At 43.5% G+C, this 21,909-nt stretch overlaps 4 protein-coding genes across 4 annotated transcripts; 1 reads left to right on the forward strand and 3 right to left on the reverse strand.

Annotated features, from left to right (window-relative positions):
* Window positions 1-305: 305 nt before the first annotated feature.
* LOC144215765 (protein fem-1 homolog C-like) lies at window positions 306-8,186 on the reverse strand. Its single transcript, XM_077744899.1, has 6 exons — window positions 6,869-8,186; window positions 3,070-3,239; window positions 2,798-2,986; window positions 1,795-2,306; window positions 1,502-1,678; window positions 306-1,421 (listed from the first exon to the last, which is right to left on the reverse strand). The coding sequence occupies exons 1-6, from the start codon at window positions 7,410-7,412 to the stop codon at window positions 1,157-1,159; spliced, it is 1,857 nt and encodes a 618-aa protein (XP_077601025.1). The 5' UTR covers window positions 7,413-8,186; the 3' UTR covers window positions 306-1,156.
* Window positions 8,187-8,726: 540 nt separating this feature from the next.
* On the reverse strand, window positions 8,727-11,284 carry LOC144215961 (transmembrane emp24 domain-containing protein 7-like). Its single transcript, XM_077745194.1, has 4 exons — window positions 11,182-11,284; window positions 10,724-10,915; window positions 9,859-10,104; window positions 8,727-9,754 (listed from the first exon to the last, which is right to left on the reverse strand). Exons 2-4 carry the CDS (start codon window positions 10,883-10,885, stop codon window positions 9,518-9,520), a joined length of 645 nt encoding a protein of 214 aa, XP_077601320.1. The 5' UTR covers window positions 10,886-10,915; window positions 11,182-11,284; the 3' UTR covers window positions 8,727-9,517.
* A 641-nt stretch (window positions 11,285-11,925) lies between these two features.
* Window positions 11,926-16,702, forward strand: LOC144215877 (RNA-binding protein MEX3B-like). Its single transcript, XM_077745070.1, has 5 exons — window positions 11,926-12,652; window positions 13,383-13,621; window positions 13,723-13,768; window positions 13,907-14,607; window positions 14,790-16,702. The coding sequence occupies exons 1-5, from the start codon at window positions 12,070-12,072 to the stop codon at window positions 15,132-15,134; spliced, it is 1,914 nt and encodes a 637-aa protein (XP_077601196.1). The 5' UTR covers window positions 11,926-12,069; the 3' UTR covers window positions 15,135-16,702.
* A 661-nt stretch (window positions 16,703-17,363) lies between these two features.
* Window positions 17,364-21,902, reverse strand: LOC144215714 (mothers against decapentaplegic homolog 4-like). The gene is made up of 10 exons (XM_077744810.1): window positions 21,638-21,902; window positions 20,552-20,860; window positions 20,206-20,380; window positions 19,869-20,123; window positions 19,695-19,802; window positions 19,567-19,617; window positions 19,305-19,488; window positions 18,925-19,093; window positions 18,698-18,836; window positions 17,364-18,495 (listed from the first exon to the last, which is right to left on the reverse strand). Exons 2-10 carry the CDS (start codon window positions 20,789-20,791, stop codon window positions 18,284-18,286), a joined length of 1,533 nt encoding a protein of 510 aa, XP_077600936.1. The 5' UTR covers window positions 20,792-20,860; window positions 21,638-21,902; the 3' UTR covers window positions 17,364-18,283.
* Window positions 21,903-21,909: the final 7 nt, after the last annotated feature.

Consider the following 21,909-nt stretch of genomic DNA (forward strand, 5'->3'; position numbering starts at 1 on the left):
CCACGCATTAGGTGCTCATTCATAGAACCAACGCCACTAAAATGTTATGCTTTTTCTTTTTAATGGATTGTGTATGTTTTAAACAACTTTCAAGATTTTGTCCCCCTTAATCTATGTTCATTTAGTGTCTTAATGTATTCCTCCTCATTGGTTTTACTTGAGGACATCATACCATATTGCCATCGGAAGTTATGACAAAATCATCCTTTTGGCCAATTTATCTAATGTAGGTATTCTATTTCAATTAGCGGTGTACAAATAATTGAAGGAAAAGGTGAACACAATAACCGCAGCACAGAAGCATAAACAAGTGCAACATGGATTTATTGTCAAACGGATTTGTTAAAATGTGAATTGAGTCTTAATCTCTGCTGTCAATAAAGTGCTGATACAGACCAAGTTGCTCCCGGGAGTTGTACTTTTTTTCTTTCTGTAAGAAAACTAAGGAAATGATGAATGTGTTGCAAAATCTTACAAATGATGAAAAAAGCCCTTTTTTTTCTCTCTGCTCTCCAAAAACAACAAAATTATATATATAAAAAAAGCGAGAATGTGCAAACGTGATCAGTCCCAAGGCTATTGTTGGGAATTGAAAAACGCAGCGGCCATTATGGAACGCTGTCATCCGAAGGTGGCCATTTAGTGATCAGAAAAAAATTGGAAGTCCTGACGGCAGCGATGAGGTAAACACATATGAGGGATATTGCACAGACAAGTGAATGAAAAACAGTCTCTTTCCAACAGCCTAGCCTGTGCATAGTAGGAGGATAATAAAGCACTTATGGTGTTAGCAGACCCCCCTTTGTCAGCCAAGCTTTGTTAATATAAAGCTTTTTTATTTATTTTAATGACTTGTGTAGAATCCACACCAGCTTCTTAATATTGGTGGGGGGAAAAAGCCGTGATGGTGAATGCTGTTGGCAACCATGTTGATGAAAAAAAGAAAAGACCTGAAGTCCCAGCAAATTGAAAATCTCTTAAGTTCAAATCTGTGTTAATAAATACCATTCAGGTGAAAATGCCAAAAAGTTTTTCCCTGAAGCAAAAAAAAAAAGGATAAATCCATGTAATTGATCCAATCCTGTTTGTTCCATTCACTTTGTATTGAAACGGCAACTTTGTAAATAAAATAAAAAAAAACATCTATTTCCAATTATTATCTGTGGAGTTGCACGAAAGCCTCCAGTTTTTCTGGGATGTTCCCCTGATAGCAGAGACTGTGCTTGACGATGACCCGGGCGGCCAGGCACTGTAGCGTGGTGTGATTAATGGGTTGCACGACATTCCGAGCCAGCTCTTTTTCGTCCAGGAGCTCGCAGGCCGTCTGCCTAAAGGAATTTGTGCTGTCAAAGTGAGAGCCGCCCGACACCAGCAGGTTCATGATGTCGGAGTGGCCATTGGAAGCGGCTATGTGGAGCGGGCTGGCCGACGGGAGAAAAACAAAACAATGGCATCAAACACGGTGCTAAGAAAATGACACAAATAAACACTTGGGACAGACCTGTTATCGTCGTCATCTCGACTGTTGACGTCGGCACCGCACTCCATCAGAATGGCGGTGACGGTGAGCGAGGGGAATTTGCAGACGGGGTAGCGGCCCACGCAGGTAGTGTTGCGGTCGGCGGCCAGGTGGAGCGGGCTGAAGCCGTTTTTGCCACGCGGCTGCATCTTAAGGAACCTGCTCACGAGAAACAAAAATATACACCTCAAGTTTGAGCAATTTTGAAACACCTCATTTGTACAGTGTTTATGGGTCAAAAGAGTTTTTGTTGAATAATAGAGCTTCCACTGTACCTATAGATGGTCTCTTTCTTGAAGTGGTCCTGCTCCATGGTGCAGGGCACCTTCTCCAGAAGACAGACAAGGTGCAGGATGATGGATAGCGCCTTGCTAAGCTGAGCGGGATCCGGTGGCAGTGAGCGCCTTTGGCGAACAGCCCGCTCAATCTCCAGCACGCTTTTGGAGAGGATACCCATGAGGTCTTCGAAGGAGACCGACGTGCCCAGTAGGCCTTTGGCGCGGTCTTGTAGCATGAATGAGAAGAGCTCGGCAAACGACAGCAAGCTGGATGCCGTCATAGGGCTGAGGGGGTCCAGGTTGCTCTGCTGCATGTCCAGGGCGTACTTCCAGAGGTTGATGCACCGCTCGAAATTCCCCGAGTCGGCGTAGACGGCACCGCGGTAGCGGATGTAGTAGGATGTGTCCGGGTGCTGCGGGCCCAGGATTCGCTCACGGATGAGCAAAGCCTGCATGCGCATCTCGTCGGGGTCTGATATGAGCCCGTCCAGTTCCTCGCCGTTTGTAACCTGGGAAATGGACACTGGGCTTATTCCTTTTGTATGGGAGATGTTTTGAGGATATTGTTCGCTAGTAGATTCAACTCCAGCAATTAGTAAACACAGTGGTTCCACTAGTGGCCAAATAAATTTGCTCCAGAAGTTTTTTCGTAACATGAACATTTTTGTTTAGTGCCATTTTATTTTTTTGCCAGAATGTGGCATTGAGCACACTCGGAAAACTCAATCTCCTGGCATGCTAGGCAAAGGCTTTGGATTCTCTGACTGTAGTAGCCAGCACAGCACTAGAAAGCTACAATGTCATTATTTTTTCAATGGCAATGTTGTCAATACCCTGACTTGCCCTTCTGCAGTACACTATAAATGCTGAATGGGAAATTTTGAGTTTTCAGTTGCTTGTGGCAGGAGTTTAATGACACACCATAAAATCAATCCTACATAACACTAATAACAGTGCTACACACCAACTTAACCACAACTGCTTCTTTTAAAAGACTCACCTCCTGGGCATAGTCGTAGGCCATGATCAACTGCTTGGGTTCAGGTTTATGGACCACACTATTGCTGTCCATATATCTCAAGTCCATTGCTTTCTTCCAGTATTTCAGGGCTCCCAACAGATCTCTCTTTTTGTCCACAAATGTGGCTCCCAGCAGCTCCAGGGCATCGATGCGCTCCTTATGGCTCGTCTAACAGAAACGGAACGTTCAAATTTCAACCTCTGAATAAGATATAAGAGCAGAGGAGCCCTGTCCTGGTAGGCGAGCCTCACCTGGTGGTGTGCGGTCAGGTAGTCGACAATGTTGGTGTGACCCGTGACACTAGCAGATAGGAGCGGCGTCATGCCATAGCCGTCTTGTTCCATGGCTGCCCGGTACTGCAACAACATCCGCATGATCTCTAGGCTACCTGACTCGGCGCAGTCGTGAAGCGCCGTGTTGCCTAAGAGAAGACCACAAATTCAAAACATTAGTCCGGTATAATAAAGGGTAATGGTTTTCTTTTAAGAACCACAGCAGTTGTCGCCTTACCAAAGAGCTCACAAAATATATTGGGGAAAAACAAAGTACAAAGATTCAGAACCAAGACAGACAACTACTGTACTTGGCATTTGATTGATTGATTTTGAATGATTTCACTTCACTAATATGAGAGTGCAAATTGTCACAATGCTTTTCACATTGTATAAATTGTATTCAAATCTAAAATAGAGCCACAGAACTTAGTTATAGAGTAAACTGACTTTCTATATTGCATAGTTTAATACATTGTTTGAAACAAGATACTTCATGTTTACAAGACATGTCTTTGAGGGAAATTCTCAGGCTACCATGTCATTTCACAATAAGCATATTTGACTGCAGCTGGACAGGGATTTCTCAGACTTTGTATTCACCTCACATAGTGAGTAATGGTTGTTGCATGGCAGCCAAGTTGTGCTAACTGGTAAAACCTGGCAGGACAGGAATTTAAGCCTGTGGGGCATTCTGAGCAAGTCACAACAAGAACTACTGACTGCACTGTACAATTAATATTCTTTCCACTCAACGTATTGACCCAAATTTGCTCACGTGGTATTGTACTCTATTAGTACTAACTAACTTATAAGAGTGCTTAGAAGGTTCATTTGTGTGTTCCAATCCCATAGGAAATAATAGGGGGTAATCAATTACAATTGCAAATGGACCACGGTAAAATGACTTTTTTTTGAACAACTCAACCAGAAATACTAAAAGTTCTTCTTGGATATGACCCAAATACCAACAAGCGTCTGAGATAGTTTGTTTTTCAATGTATCAACATAAAAATAAGCGGGAGAATTTAAGGTTATGTGACGTAACTTGGATTGATTTCAACAATAATGCTATTAACAGACCAACTTTGAAAGAGTGCATTTGAGGATTAATGTCAACAAGCCTGCTTGAGATTTAGTGGTTGGGGATGTTCTCGAATAAACCAATGTCTGTGCGGTGAACTCTGCTTACGAGGCCAAAACAATCTCAAGATAGACAAAGGCCGCCTCGGAATGAGGGAGCACTTATTCCCGACAGTGTGATGATAAATGAACGTCATACCACACATGACTCAAATTACAGGATAACACTCCCAACGATAGTAGCAGGCCAATGCGATTTAGAATCAAATCAGACCCCTCCTCTTTGAGGATAGGCTAATGAGCTGCTCTTGGTGTAAATATATCATAATACTAAAGTGGATGTGTGGGTTCAGTGCGTTTTATATATGAAAAATATCCAGTAGATGCTGCTTATAGTCAGGAGTACTTTACATTCTGGAAATTTTCCTATTAAAATACATCGTCTCCTTTACACTAAGACTTTGTCATTTCACATAAAATATTGTAATCCCTCTTTGGTAACATTCATTTTTCTAAAAAGTATAAAATGGAAGTCTTCGAATTTCAATTGTTGTAATTCACATCCAGTGTGATGAAACATATTGAATAGGCACAAACGTTCATGTCCAAATATATGATAGAGTATACTGAATCACCAACATGTGCTTCTGCATTTATGTTTCGTTTCCCTTCATCTTATCTTCAATATGAATCATAAAAGTACAAGTACTTGGCCCCATGTGGTACAGTATTTTTTTAATGAGCAACACTCTGTGCTCATTTTGGCTAATAACTGACTGTGGGCAAAAGTACCCACCATGTAAAAAAAAAAAAAAGTGAAAATGATCAAAAACGTTCATTTTGCGATTGAGTAATACCTTGTTTTTTTGCGGATTGTGGGGACCAGAATGCCCCGCGAAGCGACAAACCGCAAAGAAGAGCAATCAGATCACAGGATAAATCCACTGCTATTGGTATTACTTTTTTGTCAATATCCATAGGGTGCCTGCGATGATGCGCAGCAAATCAGATCACAGGATAAATCCACTCTCCATAATTGTACTTGGATAACTGACTGTGGATTTGTATAAAGCCCACGTCATGTTTGTTATTCTGTGAAAAGTTCTTCTTTGCGACTACAAAACACCGTCACGGGCACAGTGAGTCTACAGTGGAAAAAAAGTTACACTTGCAACGTGCCCTCTTTCTACAGGAAAAGTGGTGAGAAGTAATTTCCGAGAAACGCTACCAGTAGAACAATTAGGAGAAAAATAATCCATGCCACATGAGGGTAGGCCGCTCTGCAACCCTATCCTAAATTGGTCAACCATGTGAGTCCTAAAATATCCCATGGAAAACATCCAACTTTAAAGATTCCCGGATTTTGGCACCCTTAGCTGATGATGATCATGTAATTGTTTGTCAATAGTTCCTTGTCTTTTACAAAATGCAAAAGCAGTACCACCTATAAGTGAGTTGCTAACCGACATCTACGCTTGATACCTGTGTTGTTCTAAATAAAGTAATTATTTGCCAGTTTCTCATTTGCGTAGACAGATCTTATTCAGACACACCCAGACTCTTTCTTCCATAACTGTTGATTTTTGTTGGGCCAGTTGTGCGTACCATCATAAGTGAGATGCTAATAGACATCTATGCGTGATAACCTTATTGTTCAAAATAAAGTGATTAATTGCCAGTTTCTCCTTTACGTAAACCGAGCTTATTCAGACACACCCAGCCTCATTCTTCCATGACTGTTCATTTTGGTTGGGTTAGTTGTGCAATTGCTTTTCCAATTGTTGTTCCAAATTGGGACACCTGCATGACCACAAAAAGGCACAGGAGTGAATTCAAGTGTTTTGGAGAGCAGACAGGGCCCCTATGGGCTATCCCCTGGTGAAGGGTCTACCCGACAGCAAATAGCTAATGTGTTGTGATCTGCTCCACAACTGTCAAGTGAAGTCAACAGGGATAGACTTGAGCGCTACCACCAGCCTGAAGAAAAAGAAACAGTTAAGAAAAAAGGGTGATGTTTACAGTAGAATGCATCATTTTGTGGTTCTGGTGGGGTAACATGGTGCTAAATAACACATCGTCGCCTCCAAGCACACTGCCAGGTGGTCTCTATATCAGTCAATTTGTCATCATTTGAGCAAGGAGGCATTTTTTTTCAGTGTGATTTTAGCATCAGCAAAAATGTATACAAACTGGATGGACAAGGCAGATGATTGAAAAGGGGAGTGAGCGAGTCAATCTACTTGATAGTTTGAAAAGCATTTCCAAAACAGAGACGGAGGTGTGCAACACCCCTGATTTCTGGTCTTAAAAGTAAACACTGTACCTCTTTGTCCCTTTCAAAGATAATCAATAGCCTCTAACAAATAAACAAGGTAGGCACATTTGGCCTTCAGGTTGCTCCACATTCAGTTTCAACTGAATTGAGAATTGACAATGTAGATTCCTAAAACACTGCTGGTGGCTGGTAGAGCATTTCAGTAAAATATCTTAATTATCTTTTCAAGCATGGTCACATAATTGTTTTAAGTCACTGTTTGAGAGTTGATTACATTACAACTTTGTTTCACATTTGGGGGCAAGTAACTCGAGGACCTGTGAAACGTAGTTCATTTATGATTATGAGAATTCAGGGCGTCCTCAGTTTGCTAGATCCACCTTTTGGGTACAAAAAGGTGATTAAGCAACTTCACCTTACCTTTAACACTCTTTCTGTTGACGTCAGCGCCTCTCTCCAACAGGTACTGAGCGATCTCCCTGTGTCCTTTGTAGCAAGAGATCATAAGACACGTATGCCCGTGCCTGTTGGCCACCTCCAGATCGGCCTTGTGCTCCACGAGGTACTTGACGATGTCCAGGTGACCGTCAAAGCAGGCTGCCCGGAGAGGCGTGGAGTTGGTCAGCGTCGTGCTGTTCACGGAGGCGCCGTGTCCGAGCAGTGACTGGACCACCTTCAGATGACCGGCGGCTGAAGCGGCCCATAGCGGCGGGGCTCCCTCGATGGTCTCCCCGTCGAAGTTGACCGATCCGCCGACCTCGACGGGCGCCCGGCAGCACTCGAGAAGATACTCCACCAGGTCCAGGTGGCCATAGCGAGAAGCCATGAGCAGCGGCGTGGCACCATTCGTCTTCTCGCCCATCAGCTTGGTCACCTCGCGTACATCTTTGTTCTCCAGGAGCTTTTCGAGCAAGCGTAGCTTTCCGTCTCTGGCCGCGTTGAACACCGCCGTCTTTAAATCCATCTTGGACTTAAAGGAGATCGTTAGCAGTGGCGAAGGGGAAGGGGGAATCCCCGGGGATCCCCGTCAGAGTTGTGTGCTTGGAAGCAGGTGGAGGGAAGTGGAGTCTTTTGTTCGCAGCTTGACTCGATGAAGCAGCTGGATCTCAGTTGTTCGCTTAATAAACCGAACGCCGCTCCATCACCCGACGCATACTTCGATGCCGAATGGTTTATTTTTAACTCTTTGTCCCGGCAAGCCCAACTTCCTCAAACTAGCCAGCTAGCCCAACTAGCTTGGCCTTAGCCTAGCGTTGCCCGTCTCCGGCTCCCCTTACTGGTCTCTCTCTTAAAAAACTCACCGCGAGAAATGTTTCCAGCAGCCAGAAGCACGGCCTCCGTTCGAGCTTCTTCCCGATGCATTACTCATGTGATGCCCAGTATGGTATTCCCTCGAGGGCCGAGGAGTGAGAAAAGGGGAAATCCACCTCCAACACCGACCACAATAACAACAAGCGCCTTATCGTAACCTTCTCCGGAACACCCTCTCGACGTATTTCGCCACACTTTCACTCGACGAAGGGAAAACGAGTTGGTCAAGAAGTAAATCGGTCACGAGGGATCAACATAGAGCCGGACAAAGATCTCAGCCCGAAAAGAAGGGGGTGTTGACGTCGGTGAGGTAAACAGGGGAAGGTGGCAGTCCTCCCACGTCCTCGCCAGATGATCACGACTTTTGCCTGTGTCGAATCGCAGTACCGGGAACGGTGCTCCCCCTTTTCTCTACTCCGTCGTTTGATTGGCGTTGCGTGCTTCCAATGGCACCGAACTCAAAGCTTTTTTAGAACGAGAGTTGCGACACTCCCTTAAGGACCCATTGTGCGCTTTTACTTCCTGTCTAGGGAACCTCGAAAAGTTCCTAACATCTCTTCGACGGGGACGGGTATCGTGCCATTCATTTGAGTGCGTAATGAGTTCAATAAATGTTTAAATTTTAAATTATGCATATCTTATCAGATGCCCTGCTTGATGAATATGTCTAAAATTTCAAACGAATCGGGGTGGATTTGAAAACACTGGATTCTGTGGACGGATCTCGCGCATGTGATTGCATTGCCCTCTGCGGGACAAACGAAGCATAGCCAGGGAATTCATGTTGAAGTATTTTTTTTAAATTCATATGCGGTGTTAACCAATCAATAAGGGGTGTCCCATAGCCCATTTGCGTTTTTTTTCTTCAATTTATGATATTTTTCAATATATATGGTTGCACAAAAAATATGTCATTAAAATTGCATACGTCTCATAATTATTTAATAAACTACATTCACACTAAGTATAGTTTGAACGATGAGTTTATTCAGTCACTCCAATAACTTAACCCATCCATTGAGTGTCCTTGGAATTGTTTAAAAAAAAAACTCAGTGCACACAGTGTTGTAACACTGATATAAAAAGTGAGGTTCTACATTTATATTGAGAGATTAATTTTAAAGGGCCACATTATAATACAGAGGACTAACTCTAGGCATAATTATGAGGTTTAAAACATGAATATGAAGGAGGTTGGTAAAACATTTTGTTTGGGTATAATTGTAAGCCAACCAGAATGTCCGAGAAGCCACTTAACTGTAACATACTGCAATATATGAATTGTCGCAAAAATGCTTAAAAAACATCTAAGTTGTAAACCTCAGGACATATATGCCTTCTTTCTTTTGTTGAACAAATATTTACAGGTATCTCTTCTGATTAGGAGCATTTTTAGGTCAAACACTCATGCTCTCATGCTGCTAAATTTACCTCAATCCTGTTTTACCTTTATTGAATAAACTCCTAGGCAGTCCGAGTGAAAATGGCAAACAAATCCAAAAGACAACATTAAAAAAAGAACACAAAACACAGAGGAGTACAAATACTGAAGGGGCTCGCTTTTGCTACCCGTCTTCAGTAGATTTCTTAAAAGCACAATCATTTGCTTTACCACCAATCAAATCTATGTATGGGACTCATTTCCAGAGAGTTGAGTTTAAACTGCAGGTGAACAAAATATGATCCAAATCTTTCTGCTGTTCTAATCCACTCTTTGAAAATAAGTCGTGTGTGTGTGTGTGTGTGTTTGTGCGTGCGTTATGATCCAACACGAGTGGTGGTCGTCTTCTTATCGGAGAAGAAGCTTCGGAGTAGAACCACCTGGCTGATGCTGACTACCAGTAGGACCAGAGCCTCACCGATGGACCAGAAGGCCACGCGTGTGTTCAGGTCCTCAGCACGGCTGCGTCCTTGCGCCTCACGTAAGCGGAAGTGTGTCTGGTAGTCGATAACCGACTTGAGGGCCTCGTGGATTGAAACGCAGGCTGACTCCAGCTGGAAGATCCAATTAGGATATTTTAAAAATTGGATTCAAGTCACATCTCAAACCCTTAGAAGAACAAGTACAGTAGAAAATTGATGAGTGGTGATGAACTCACGTGGGTGAGAGCAGTGGCCCTGTTCTCATTGGGGAAGAGTGGTGGATCCTCCCCAACTTGGAAGTCGAAGTAGACAGTCTTGTGCGTGAAAGTGGAGAACTCGTTGCTGAAGCAGAACTTGTACGTGCCAACCTTGGCTGCAGTGAACGTGAAGCTATCATATTGTTTCTTCATCTCTTTGTAGAGTGTTGTGCCATCTGGATCTTCTAGGCGGCAGTCTACATCGTAATGCCCCCCTGTCACCACCTGTCAAAAAGGGACATTTGCATATTTTTGTGTGTTTCTTGAAAAAGGTACCAACAGGGCTCACTTTAATGGCATTTGTAATGTAATGGTTTCATTATATCCTGCTAACATTTCTGCCATTGGGCCAGTATCGGCAAGTTATTTTGGAAAAAAACCCAGGTCAAATCGGACGTAAAAATAAATAATTAAGTATTGGAGACATCCCTAGTTACTAACATTGAAAAAACCCATCATGTCTATATTTAGATTCTTTTCCCCGACACAATAAAACTAACTGAACAACCATTTTGACTAGTGATTCAATATTTTTTTTTCTCAAATTAAAAACAACAAAGTGGCTGTGACCTTAATTGTTGCACGTGACCTAAAAAATAATTATATAAAGCACATCTTCCATCTAAGACACATTCTGGAAGAACCGGTTTAAAATTGATACAATTCCGTTTCTCCATCACTTTTTATTACATTTCATTGGTGATTAAGCATTTATTTCTAATTTTGGAAATTAGATTAAAAGTATTAGGTGGGGGACACGTTGACTTTAACAGCAGAAGTCGTCTTCAACCGAGGACTAGTAACAGTCCGTGCTTCATATTTGTCGTAAACGAAGTCTACATACCTGGAATTCCAGAGTACATTTGGTTCCGATTTGGATTTCTTCGTAGAAGCATTGCTTGGCATTGTCAGGAAGCTCGAACGTAAGCTCGGAGCCCAGCGCCAAACCCCACAGGAGGAGCTGGGCCGAAAGCACCTGCAATACCACTCGCAAAGAGCCGTACATTGTCTTTCAAAGTCAAGAAAGACGAGGAACCTGTGAGGAAGAGAGCAGGCGTGACGCCGAGGAAAGAACTTGGCCAAAATGTTGACAGGTTGAGCGAACCCGGAATTTATCATTAGCGGTGAGTTAGCTCAATGCTAACCGATAGGCTGTCCAGCCCAAGTGCCACGAAAAATGAAAGCACCACTCGTAAAACTAACAACGAGACACACATTAAGCACTTATCATTTAAGAAATGCTAAAGTAATATAAGATATTTGTTTTTCAACACTTGGTTACTGTCAATAATATCGGCTCACCTCAAGAGTGCCTCACCCGGATGCGACTAATTCTAAGCAACGTTATTACAAGCATGAGATGCCCATTGGCTGTCATTTGGTCAAAGCCCAGCCCGTGCATCTCTCCCATTGGTCGCAAAGGGGTACCTAAAGGTTTACGTATTACCGTACTGTATCAAAATGCTCATTTGAAACAACAAATTCCCCTTATTTTCGCCCTAATAATTGTAAAGATTACATACACATTACATAGGTAATGCTCATCTTAATCCTCCACTTTCACCCTAAATCTGACTAACTAGAATTGTAATTTTTCACTTTTCATTTAGTAATTCATTTTCTTTTCAAAGGCTCACGGGGGTGCTGGAGTTTATTGAAGCAAACTATGAGTACCAGGCAGGGGAAATCCTTAACTGTTGACCAGCCAATCCCAGGGCACAAAGAGACAAACAACATTCTCATTTCGGGGCAATTTAGAATGTTCAACTAACCTACCATGGATGCATTTAGGGGAGTAGGGGAGAAACTGGAGTTCCCAAATAAAATCCACTTAAGACTAGGGAGAACATGAACAGAACACAGGAAGGTCGGAACCCACCTGGCTTTTGTCAGTTTGTTTAACCAAAATCATTCAATTTCATCAAATCCATTGTATATTATATAAAAAAAAAACAAATTCAAGTGTCTGGAGAACCTGGTGACACGCCTCGTTTGACCCATATAATTAAAATATCGCGAGAGCTAAACCAAGCGAGATTACCGCGCTGGGAGGAACTGGCGAGACAAAACAAAAGCCACACATCACAGACCCAAAATTCCAACCACCGGGCGCCGGTCGCTTTCTATTTTCATATTCCTCACTTATCTCCCTTCCCCTTCGAATTCATATCTTCAACATATAGCGAAATCATGCCGAGTAGTACATCTTTGCTGGAGGCCGAGGAGGGAGAATCGGAGGTCCCGCCGCCGCCACTTGTGCACGCTTTCGCCGGTATGGGCCTAGACGAGCCGCTCGCCTCTCAAAGCCAGGCAGCTGTCGAGCATACGGATGAATGCCCAGCCTTGTACCACCACCACAAGCAGTTCATCCCGGCGCCCCGTTATAACATCCTCGGCACGGTCCTCGACTTAAAGCCGTTGCACCGTCGACCGACTTCGGGAAACGAAGGAACAGTCACGCCCGAGGACGAGGACTTACAAGCTCCGACCACGTCGGGTAGCCCGTTGCTACCGCAGGCCCATCAATACGTGCATCCTTCGGGGCCAGGCGGTTCCGTGATGCCGTCCGCCCTGGATCAAGTGGAAACGGTTTTACTTTACAACGGAGAAGAGCGGTTGGAAGACGCCGGTTTATACTGCGGAGAACCCGGCGGAGGCGCAGGCTGCTACGAGGCCGAGGCGTTGATGCTGGCTCGCCGCAAAAGTGTCAACACAACCGAATGCGTGGAGGTGCCGAGTTCTGAGCATGTTGCGGAGATCGTGGGCCGACAGGGTGAGACTTTTTGGAAAAGTTTTCCTTTAAAACACAACCATGTGCGTAATGTTGCTTATGTTGGACCGTGTTGCTGCAGGTCGAGTGAGCTAACTTTAAGCCTGTCCTTTTGTTATGGCATCGACCATCTTATGAACCGTTTTTATACGCCTTTATTTGAGTTTAAGGTATTTTCTACGTTTTGTTGGATGAGTTTCTGATGCTGGAGTTTGTCTTGGGTATATTGGTTGAACATGATATGTAGTTTTCAACTCATTTTTGACGTGGATCATTAGCTCGAGTGCGGCTAGCCTACCTACCTTCGCCACAAAGTGGGTCAGCCCAGCGCCACTCGACTTGAAAGAGCCTTGGATGAAAGCTTTTTTTAAGTTTCGACTTTTTACACGAAAGACACAAACGGTCACGCGAGCCGTTTCCCCCCGCACTGTTGAACTGGTATTGAAAATTACATGAACGCATTTCTTCAATTGAAAGTTATAAAAGATTGGTTTTCATTGCAATAGACATCCTATTAGTTTGGACGCACATGGCAGTCATTGGTATTCATGATCATCCACTGAGAGCCCACCAGTGAACAAGTAAAATACAAATAAATTGGAAATTATGTTCAATGAAATTAACCTGGAGGAGGTTAGCGTGCTGTTTATTATTCGCCATTTTAACTTTTTTTTATATACAGTGATTTTTTGCTTTCCATTAACAAATACAATTTTGTGTTTCTTACACACAGGCTGTAAGATTAAAGCACTCCGAGCCAAAACAAACACCTACATCAAGACGCCTGTGAGGGGCGAAAAGCCAATTTTTGTTGTGACGGGACGCAAGGAGGATGTGTGTGTGGCCAAGCGGGAGATCCTGTCGGCAGCTGAGCACTTCTCCCTCATCCGGGCCACCCGGAGCAAAGCGGGCTCTCTGTCGGTCGCTTCTGGGCCGGGGATTCCTGCTTTACCTGGACAGACCACAATTCAGGTAATAGTGTGTAACTCTTAAATTCTCTAATTTCAGAACTATTTCATGTGGTTTGGTTTTCCAAAATGCTACGTATTGACCTTTTCCCCCTCCTTGTGCAGGTGCGCGTGCCGTATTGCGTTGTAGGGTTGGTGGTGGGTCCGAAAGGTACGTACGTTCTTCTATGTACAAAGGATCTTCCTTAAAAAATATGAAATAAAAAACAAATGTATGGTAGTGCTTGTATTAACAGGTGCCCAAACTTAGTATTTAAGTGTGCTTTTGTTGTTGTTGTTTTTGTTGAAGGGGCGACCATTAAGCGAATTCAGCAGCAGACACACACCTACATTGTGACCCCCAGTCGTGATAAAGAGCCAGTTTTTGAAGTGACCGGGATGCCAGAGAACGTGGACCACGCCCGCGAGGAGATCGAGGCGCACATTGCACTGCGCACGGGCGCCTGCGGTGGTGGCGCCAAAGCGGTCGGCAGCGACGACAACGACTTCCAGTTTAATGGCACAGACGTCAGCTTCGACAACATCGGCGAAGCCGGGTGGCTCCGTGCGGGAGGCCTCCTTCCGGCCAATCCGGACGCCGCACGGCGAACCAACGCGGGCGGCGGCGGTGGCATTCGCATGTCTTCCTCCTACCGCAACGACAGCTCCAGCTCCCTGGGCAGTGGCTCTAGCTCGAACGACTCCTACTACGGTGGAGGCAGCACCAATCGCATGGCTGACTTCAGCCCTATTTGCTCATTCAACGCCAATTCAAACAACAACAACAACACCCACGACAACACGGTCACCACAAGCTTCTGGTTTGGCGACGGCCTGCCCCCCGTAGGCTCTGAGGAGACTGTTGTGCCAGCTGGCTGGAACTCCTCAGCAGGATTCGAACCTCTGACCATCTCCACAAGCCGACTGTCCCACTCCGGTACGCCGCCACATATCTGGAGCCCCTTCGTGGACCAACAAAATCTTCAGGCCTTGGATGCACATCCTGTTCAGGTAGCTGTGGTTTAATGTTGAATAAATGCGTGGTTAACCCAACATGTTTTTGATGATTTGTGTTTGAAAGTGTACAAATTCCCCAATTTTCATTATCAGATTTAATTTTGAAAAACAAAGATCAACCATTTTGCTTTTCTTGAGACATTTGGATTTTACAATTTTTCTGTTTGACATTGCAGTCGAGTCAGCCCGGGACACCCCGCCTCTCACCCACCTTCACCGGGGTGGAAGCCCTCGAGCATTCCCAGGCGCCGCAGACGCATCTCATCCCCTTTGGCGCCCACCGCCCACCATCTTACTGCTCGCCATTCTCTTCCTCCGGCGACAGCTCGTCGTCATCGCCGCCCGAGGCCTCCCTCTTGTGCATCCGTTGCGCCGACGGCCGGGCCGTGGCCGCCCTGGTGCCATGCGGCCACAACCTCTTCTGTCTGGAGTGCGCCGCCCAGATTTGCCGGGGCCCCGACGCCGCCTGCCCCGTGTGCCTGTCGCCCGTGACCCGGGCCCTCCGACTGCGCAATGTCTAACCGGCGGACGTCCAAATCCTTAAATGTAGCAACCGGAAAAATGTTTTAACCGCCGTATCTGTTGGAATTCGCAGCCGTTTCTCGCGAGCGCCATCAGCCGGTTGGGGCGCCGGTGCTGATGTTTACAAAGGGCCCCGATCGTATTAGCCAGTGGTATTATACATTCACGCATTACATACCAAAGCGGCATGAAAACCCGCCTTTTTTTCTTAACACTCCACCGGACGACACCTTAGCGGTGCTAATGTTTTGATTCCCCAGCTCACTGTCGGGCCACTCACTACGTACGCCAGGTTCCAAATCGCTTACGAATCAAACTCGTGCCTGAGATTGAATTTTGAGAAACAAAAACAGTTTGCTGTTCAAACAACTAAAACGTGGCCTTTTTTTTTGACTGATGTAATGTACACATCGGCGTTTTGTCTTAACCATGCAATTTATTTTTTTGTTTTTTTATTTTTTGGGGTGGGCAACAAGTCCTTTGTGCTAACATTCCTTTAATGAAAACTGCTGTAAATCTCAGAACAGCCCCTTGAATGTTCTTAACAAAACAAAAAAAAACAATATAGGACTTTGATTTCCTCGTATAGTTACCGGTCCTATGCAAGAGGCCACCTGAGTTGGAGGAAAGAATGATTTGATGGTACAAACCTAGTTAACGGCTCACCTTTTGGTCCATTCCTCAAATCCCGACGATAAAAATCATCTCATCTTTGAATTAACGGACTACTGTTGGGTCACCTGGAACTTAGACACTACATCACTAAGATTCAGTTTTTCGTGTAGATTTTATTTGATTTCTTAGAGAATTGCTTTTTTTATTGCATTAGTCGTGCAAAAAAAGAAAAAGGCGCCAGGTTTTCCCCTTCTTATCTAGAGTCCGTCCTTTTTTTATGTCTTTGTTTCTTTGGTGAGGTTGAATGCAATATACACGATCAACCCTCAAATTACTGTATTATATTATTGTTGTTAAGGACTGAGATATACAGAATGTTTTTATTTTGTTACATTTCATAATCTATATATCTCGATAAAGTATATTCCAGTGTTTACAATAAGATTTACATTTTTCTATTTTTTTTTCTCCCTTGCCCAGGCGATAAACAAAATGAAGACTTTGCAATGCTTTATTCGCTTGTAGTTTAGTTTTTTTTTGTCGAAATGCCTCCACTGAAATACGGAATGTCCGCGCACAAGCATGCCTACGTTTAATTCAAAATAGAAACTGCCGAAGAACGAAGCTGCCTGCTAATGCGTGTTTAAGATATGGACATTTGTTTTCTCTGTAGCTGATTTTTTTCTGTGTGTGCTAAATTTAATACTTTATGTATTTGTAGGGAGAAAGTCTTACGGCATATATTAAGATCTCAATTCTCAATAGGGTGGAGACCGGAGATTAAAAAGAAAAATAGCAAGATTATATTTTATAAATGGGCCTTTTAAGTTATTGCGGCCAAAGCACTGATATTATATATATCTATATATATATTTGCTGTAAAGAGAATTTTAAGAGTTTTATTTTTCTGATATTAAAGTTACTTAATAAAGACGGTTTCTTTTCAAAGCCATATTGAGAGGGTGTCTTTTGTTTGTATCACTGATGACTTGATTTATTATTTAAAAGTGAGTTTAAATGTGGAATCATTGACATCAACATGCACTACAAAGATATATAATTCCATTTATATACACGTGATTAAAAAATAATACAACAGACTAGACACATTACTGTATGTTGGTGGAAAAACAATGGCATCTTTAGTGTACGGCTAAATAAGTCCAAATAAAGTGCTAAAAATGCAAATTTCATGAAAAGATATATGAAAAAATGTGTCATGTATCAAAATGGCTGGGAAAGATTTTGTTTTTTTAAACTGATACTATCGTGTGAGGATCAGTTAGCAGCCACAACATTAGGTGCACATTAAAGCAATGTTAAAAACAAAACATTCACATTGAGTCATTCTAAAAAGATCTGGGAAAACAAGCTTTTGCTCATACGTTTCTATGATAAACATATTGTATTTTTAACTGGTGGCTTTATATAATCTTAAAACTGGACCTAGAAATTTGAATGTTAACTATAAAGCAATATAAAGTTAACTCTGGATAGCTTTTTTCATGCTTATTCCTGCTGCCAAATATTGAAGTGTAATTTCAATTTGACCTGATGTTTTCTACTTCTTGCAAAATTACATGTTCTCTTCTAATAAGTAAAGTTCCTTTGAGTCATAACTGAACATTTAATCATAAAAAAATGGACACCTGCACTGCTTTTATACAATATTACATGTTTTTGCTTGTAAATTTAACCATTGGTTTTCTCATATTGTCACCAGATCAAACTGTGGGCTGATAATTTTAAAATTCCTTTCCATATTGTCGTGTTTTATTCACTCTTAATACATTCAAATCATTTTCTCCTAATATTCTCATAAGACATAGAACTTGATATAAATGTACTAGCATAAAACTCAGAATATTCATTTTCTGTCATTGCTACTTTATATACTGGAGGGCAATTCAACCTAATTTTGTGACAGCGAGAAAGAAATGATCCACCTTATTCAGTGTTCTACCTTTTTTGTAAAGACATTTTTCCCTAACACAATTCAAGTTTCTGGATGCTGCATCTTTACGTAATAAATTCTAACTTTTCTCTTGTATTAAAGCCCCAGTATCATCATAAAGATACAATGTACTCCCTAAATCATGACTTCACATAATTTCATAAATTTCACTGCAAATCTCGACTTTTGCTCAACCCTTATTTCTTAAAATAGTTCTATTATACATGGTGACTTACTTTTTTCCTGCTCTCTTTTCAGCATTTCTTCCATAGTTCTTAATACATGTGAAAATACTGTCAACCGCTTTTTGATTTTTAAGCATGTGTACCTAATGAGGTGGCTACCAAAACTGCAAATTTGATGATTCAAATATCAGGAAGTTTTTAACAACAACAAATAGCCATTAATGTTCATCATGTGGAGAATACAGCACTGTGGTCTAGTTTAGGAGTCGGACAGATCCACAATTTCTTTCTTTTGGGGCCAATTGCGTAATCTTGGGTTACCACTACACCACGTCCAAATCCATCGGACGAGAACAACGATTATCTAAAAATGAGTCCCTCTCTTTTGACGAGTTCAGTCGAGGGGTTGGGGATCCGCGATGGGCATGGTGTGCAGCACCTCGTCCAGGAGCTGCAGGGCGCGATGCAAGTGGATCTCGATCCAGCACGGGGTCTCTTTGATGCTCTGCCGAGGATAATCGGGCCCCCAGCCCTTCACGAAGCTCATGCGTAGAATGCAAAGGCGGCGAAGGTCATCTACGCCGATACCGGCCGCCGCCGACAGGCCTGTGGACGAAAGTACTACAGTTGACGACGAGATTGGAATTGGTTAAACTGATTGTCCTGGTCGGTTGGAACCAAAACAAGAACCCGCATCGACCCAAGGGGACCAGTTTGTGGACCCCTGATTGTAGTTTCAGAGATGAGCCAATCATTTTCAACATGATTTGTAAAAGATCCAATTATCTTGTTAAGGGTTCAAACTTACTGATGGCGGGTGCGATGCCTCCCACCGAGCCAGGTCCGGGGATGTTCCCCGCTACGGCAGCCGCCTGCGCTGCCGCCGCTGCCTGAGCGGTCGCTGCTTGCTGCTGCATCTGCCTGTGACACTGACGAAGGTCGAACACCTGGCAAACAACACATAGGGATTATTCCACACCTAGATATGAATGTAAATGGTTCTGCAAATAAGTGTTTATTGAAGGCAAGATTAACCTTTATGTATGCACTAGGGTAGATCTTGTGTACGGCATCCCCGGGCGCCCGTCCGGCCTCGCGATCCAGGTAGTAGCTCTGTACAAAGACGGCGTGGTCGCTGAGGCAGCGCACCCACACATCGCCCTCGCCTTTGCACTCCAGCTGCACGCCTTTGCCGATGTGAAGCCTGACAGACCATTCAAACCGTTTATCATCTTTAATGCTGTGAAATACTGCATACATTTGATTGTCGACATTCCGTAAGGCTTCAAATCAAAGTTTGGAAATGTATAAAACTGGACTTTCAATGAGGGTGTGGCCTATTCAGTGACACTTTGGATAACCTTTCGGCCCATGTCCCCTCTGTGCCCCTTGCTGATTTTCATTTGGAAAAGTACCTGGCTCTTTCAATGGCTTCAGTGCGATGGACGTTGCTGAGCTGGCCCAGACAGAAGCGGTCACCACCGGACGGGTCCACATAGCCGTCCACGGTTACGACGGGGCATGACGACGGCACCTTGAAGGTCTCGCCCACCTGCAGGTCCATCTCAAAGTAGGCGATGGAGCACCAGTAGTCTGGAGCTGAAGCACAATAAACACTTAGCAATTAAAGCCATTTTGTTAAGAGTAAAATGTCTACATGGAGTACTATGTTCTCACCAGGATGGTTGGAAATGGGGGGCTGAAAGGCAAACTCGTCATGGACTGACCCTAAGGATGAGATTGGTGCGTTTAAGACCAGCAAAACCTTGGAAAATTGTACTGTGTGGTTTAGTTGGCTGACTCACAGTAGTGTGCTGGCTGTGGCATGGGAGGATGGTGTTGGAGATGACCGTTGCTGTGGTGTGGTGTATTTGGGGTGAAGCTGCTGTTTCTTGACCAGACTGTGTTGCCACCTGAAGTTTCAATCATTTATTTATTTCTCGTATTGATTTTTCTCATAATGATGCTTGAGTACTTACTAGCTGATCCTGTGGCAACAGCGGGGAACGATGAAGTGGAGGCAGAGGTGGACGCCTCAGCGGGCGGGAGCATGTTGGCAGGGGCGAATAGGTCAGAGGGCCCCGGGCGGCCCCCCGACGGTGGGTGCTGAATGGTCTGCATTGAGCGACCCTCATCCATGGGAGGCAGGCTCTGGGGCCCATCGAAATCGTGCTCGTCTTTGACCATCAACGCAGAGCCGGGCCTGGAGCCCGTTAGATTCAGTCCTGATATGTCTGGTGGGGTGTTAAAGCAAGAAAATATCAGCAAAGATGGAAAATAAGGGTGTGTATTCTAAAATGTGGAAAATATTCTCACCAATGCCCGGGGAGACCACTCGCTCGTAGTGATAAGGATTGACACACACGCTGTCAGCCTTGAGGTCAAAGGCATACTGGCAGTATTTGACATGCTTCAACTCATTCTTGTGCAGGTCGGGCCAGCGCCAAAGCTTGGCATAAACCACATGAGGAAAACCCTTGCGTCCGGCCACCTGGTTTGGGGGTGCACACAAGATTTGCAAACAAATTGAATTTCACGTTTCTTAACAGGGTATAAATGTTATTTATCAGTAGGTCAGTTGGGTCAAATGAGTTATTTTTACAATGTAACAATGTTTTAACTGTATACTGCTATGTCAACGCGGGAAAATGGCGGATCCTACCTGCAGTCGTCCGTCCAATGTCCTTGGTATGGTGACGCACTTGCTTGGATGAGCGCCATTGGTGGTAATAGCGGTGATAAGTGAGTCTAACTCATCTTTCTTCTCCTTGAGCTTTTTAACCAGACTCTCAATGGCCCGTTTGGCAAAGCTCTCACTTTCACCGCCCTGCCGGTGGCACATCAAGCTATGCACGATGCTCAGGCAGGCGTCGTTGCTGGTGGGCGTGTTGGCGATGGACATGCTGGATTTGCAGATTGAGACAGTGTGACGGGTGGGATTCTTCAACCTAAGAAATACACCATCAGGACGCTGACAAGAGAGAGGGTGTATGGATTAATGACTGGTCGCCAGTCAATCAAAACGTGTGTGTAGAAGAATGCATTTACAGATTTTTTGAAGTAATTAATAGAACCAACATTCATGTTTTTTAAAAGGCGAGAGGGCCTAAAATATTACAAAGAGTAAAACCACTGAAAGACATGGAGAAAATGCAAATCCCTAAGAGGGTGCCCACAGATTCAAATCTCCTATCTAATCACATTGAAATCTTTAAAAAGAAATGTAGATCCCAATGGGAAAAGGTGAAAAAATATATAAGTCTTGATATTATGAAAACTAATCAGAAAATAATTTCGTTAATCCTTGGAACTACTTGCTATTTTGAAATTGATCTGCTACAATCTTAATCATGACAAGCCGGAAGTGACCGCTCCTTCACTTCAAAATAAATAACTTGCACCAGCTAAACAAATAAAATGGACATTAGCAGTCTTCAATCTATACTTAATGTATTATAAAATATTTTTACCCATGCAACACACTTCGCACGTGTGCATGTTCTAATAATTTTCCAAGTGTTTATCTTTTTTGTGCATTACATTTGGACCGGAAACAGAAACCGCTCACTAGCATGCATTGACGAGCAATTGCCTTGAAAAAATGCTATCTTAACTGTGCATATGCGTGCTGTATCTTTTATCTTATTTAAACCACACAATACGTTATTGGTTTATTTGAATGATCTCCCGTTGCAAAGTTGTTTATCATGCCGTTGAATCATTATTTATACGTGGATCTTGCACTTACTTCCCGCTATCTTGCGCTGGCTCCCGTGGAAGCTGTTTTTTTTGTCGTTTAGGTCCCCGAAATCGTTTCCTTCTTCGATTGAGTTACTATTAACAGGTCACACGACCAAGTAAATGCTGACTATAAATAAGCAGAGTCGAATCCTTCGAGAATGTAAGGTCATAGGGAGATTGTGAAAAAAAATCTCTGCTCTTTTCTGGTAAGTTCTCATCTAGTGCATTCCCTTCTTCTTCGTCTTTGTTTTCCATTGGCTTCAGTAGCCAGTTCATCTG

The sequence above is a fragment of the Stigmatopora nigra genome, chromosome 22, assembly GCF_051989575.1.
Source record: "Stigmatopora nigra isolate UIUO_SnigA chromosome 22, RoL_Snig_1.1, whole genome shotgun sequence".
NCBI classification, from domain to species: Eukaryota; Metazoa; Chordata; class Actinopteri; order Syngnathiformes; family Syngnathidae; genus Stigmatopora; species Stigmatopora nigra.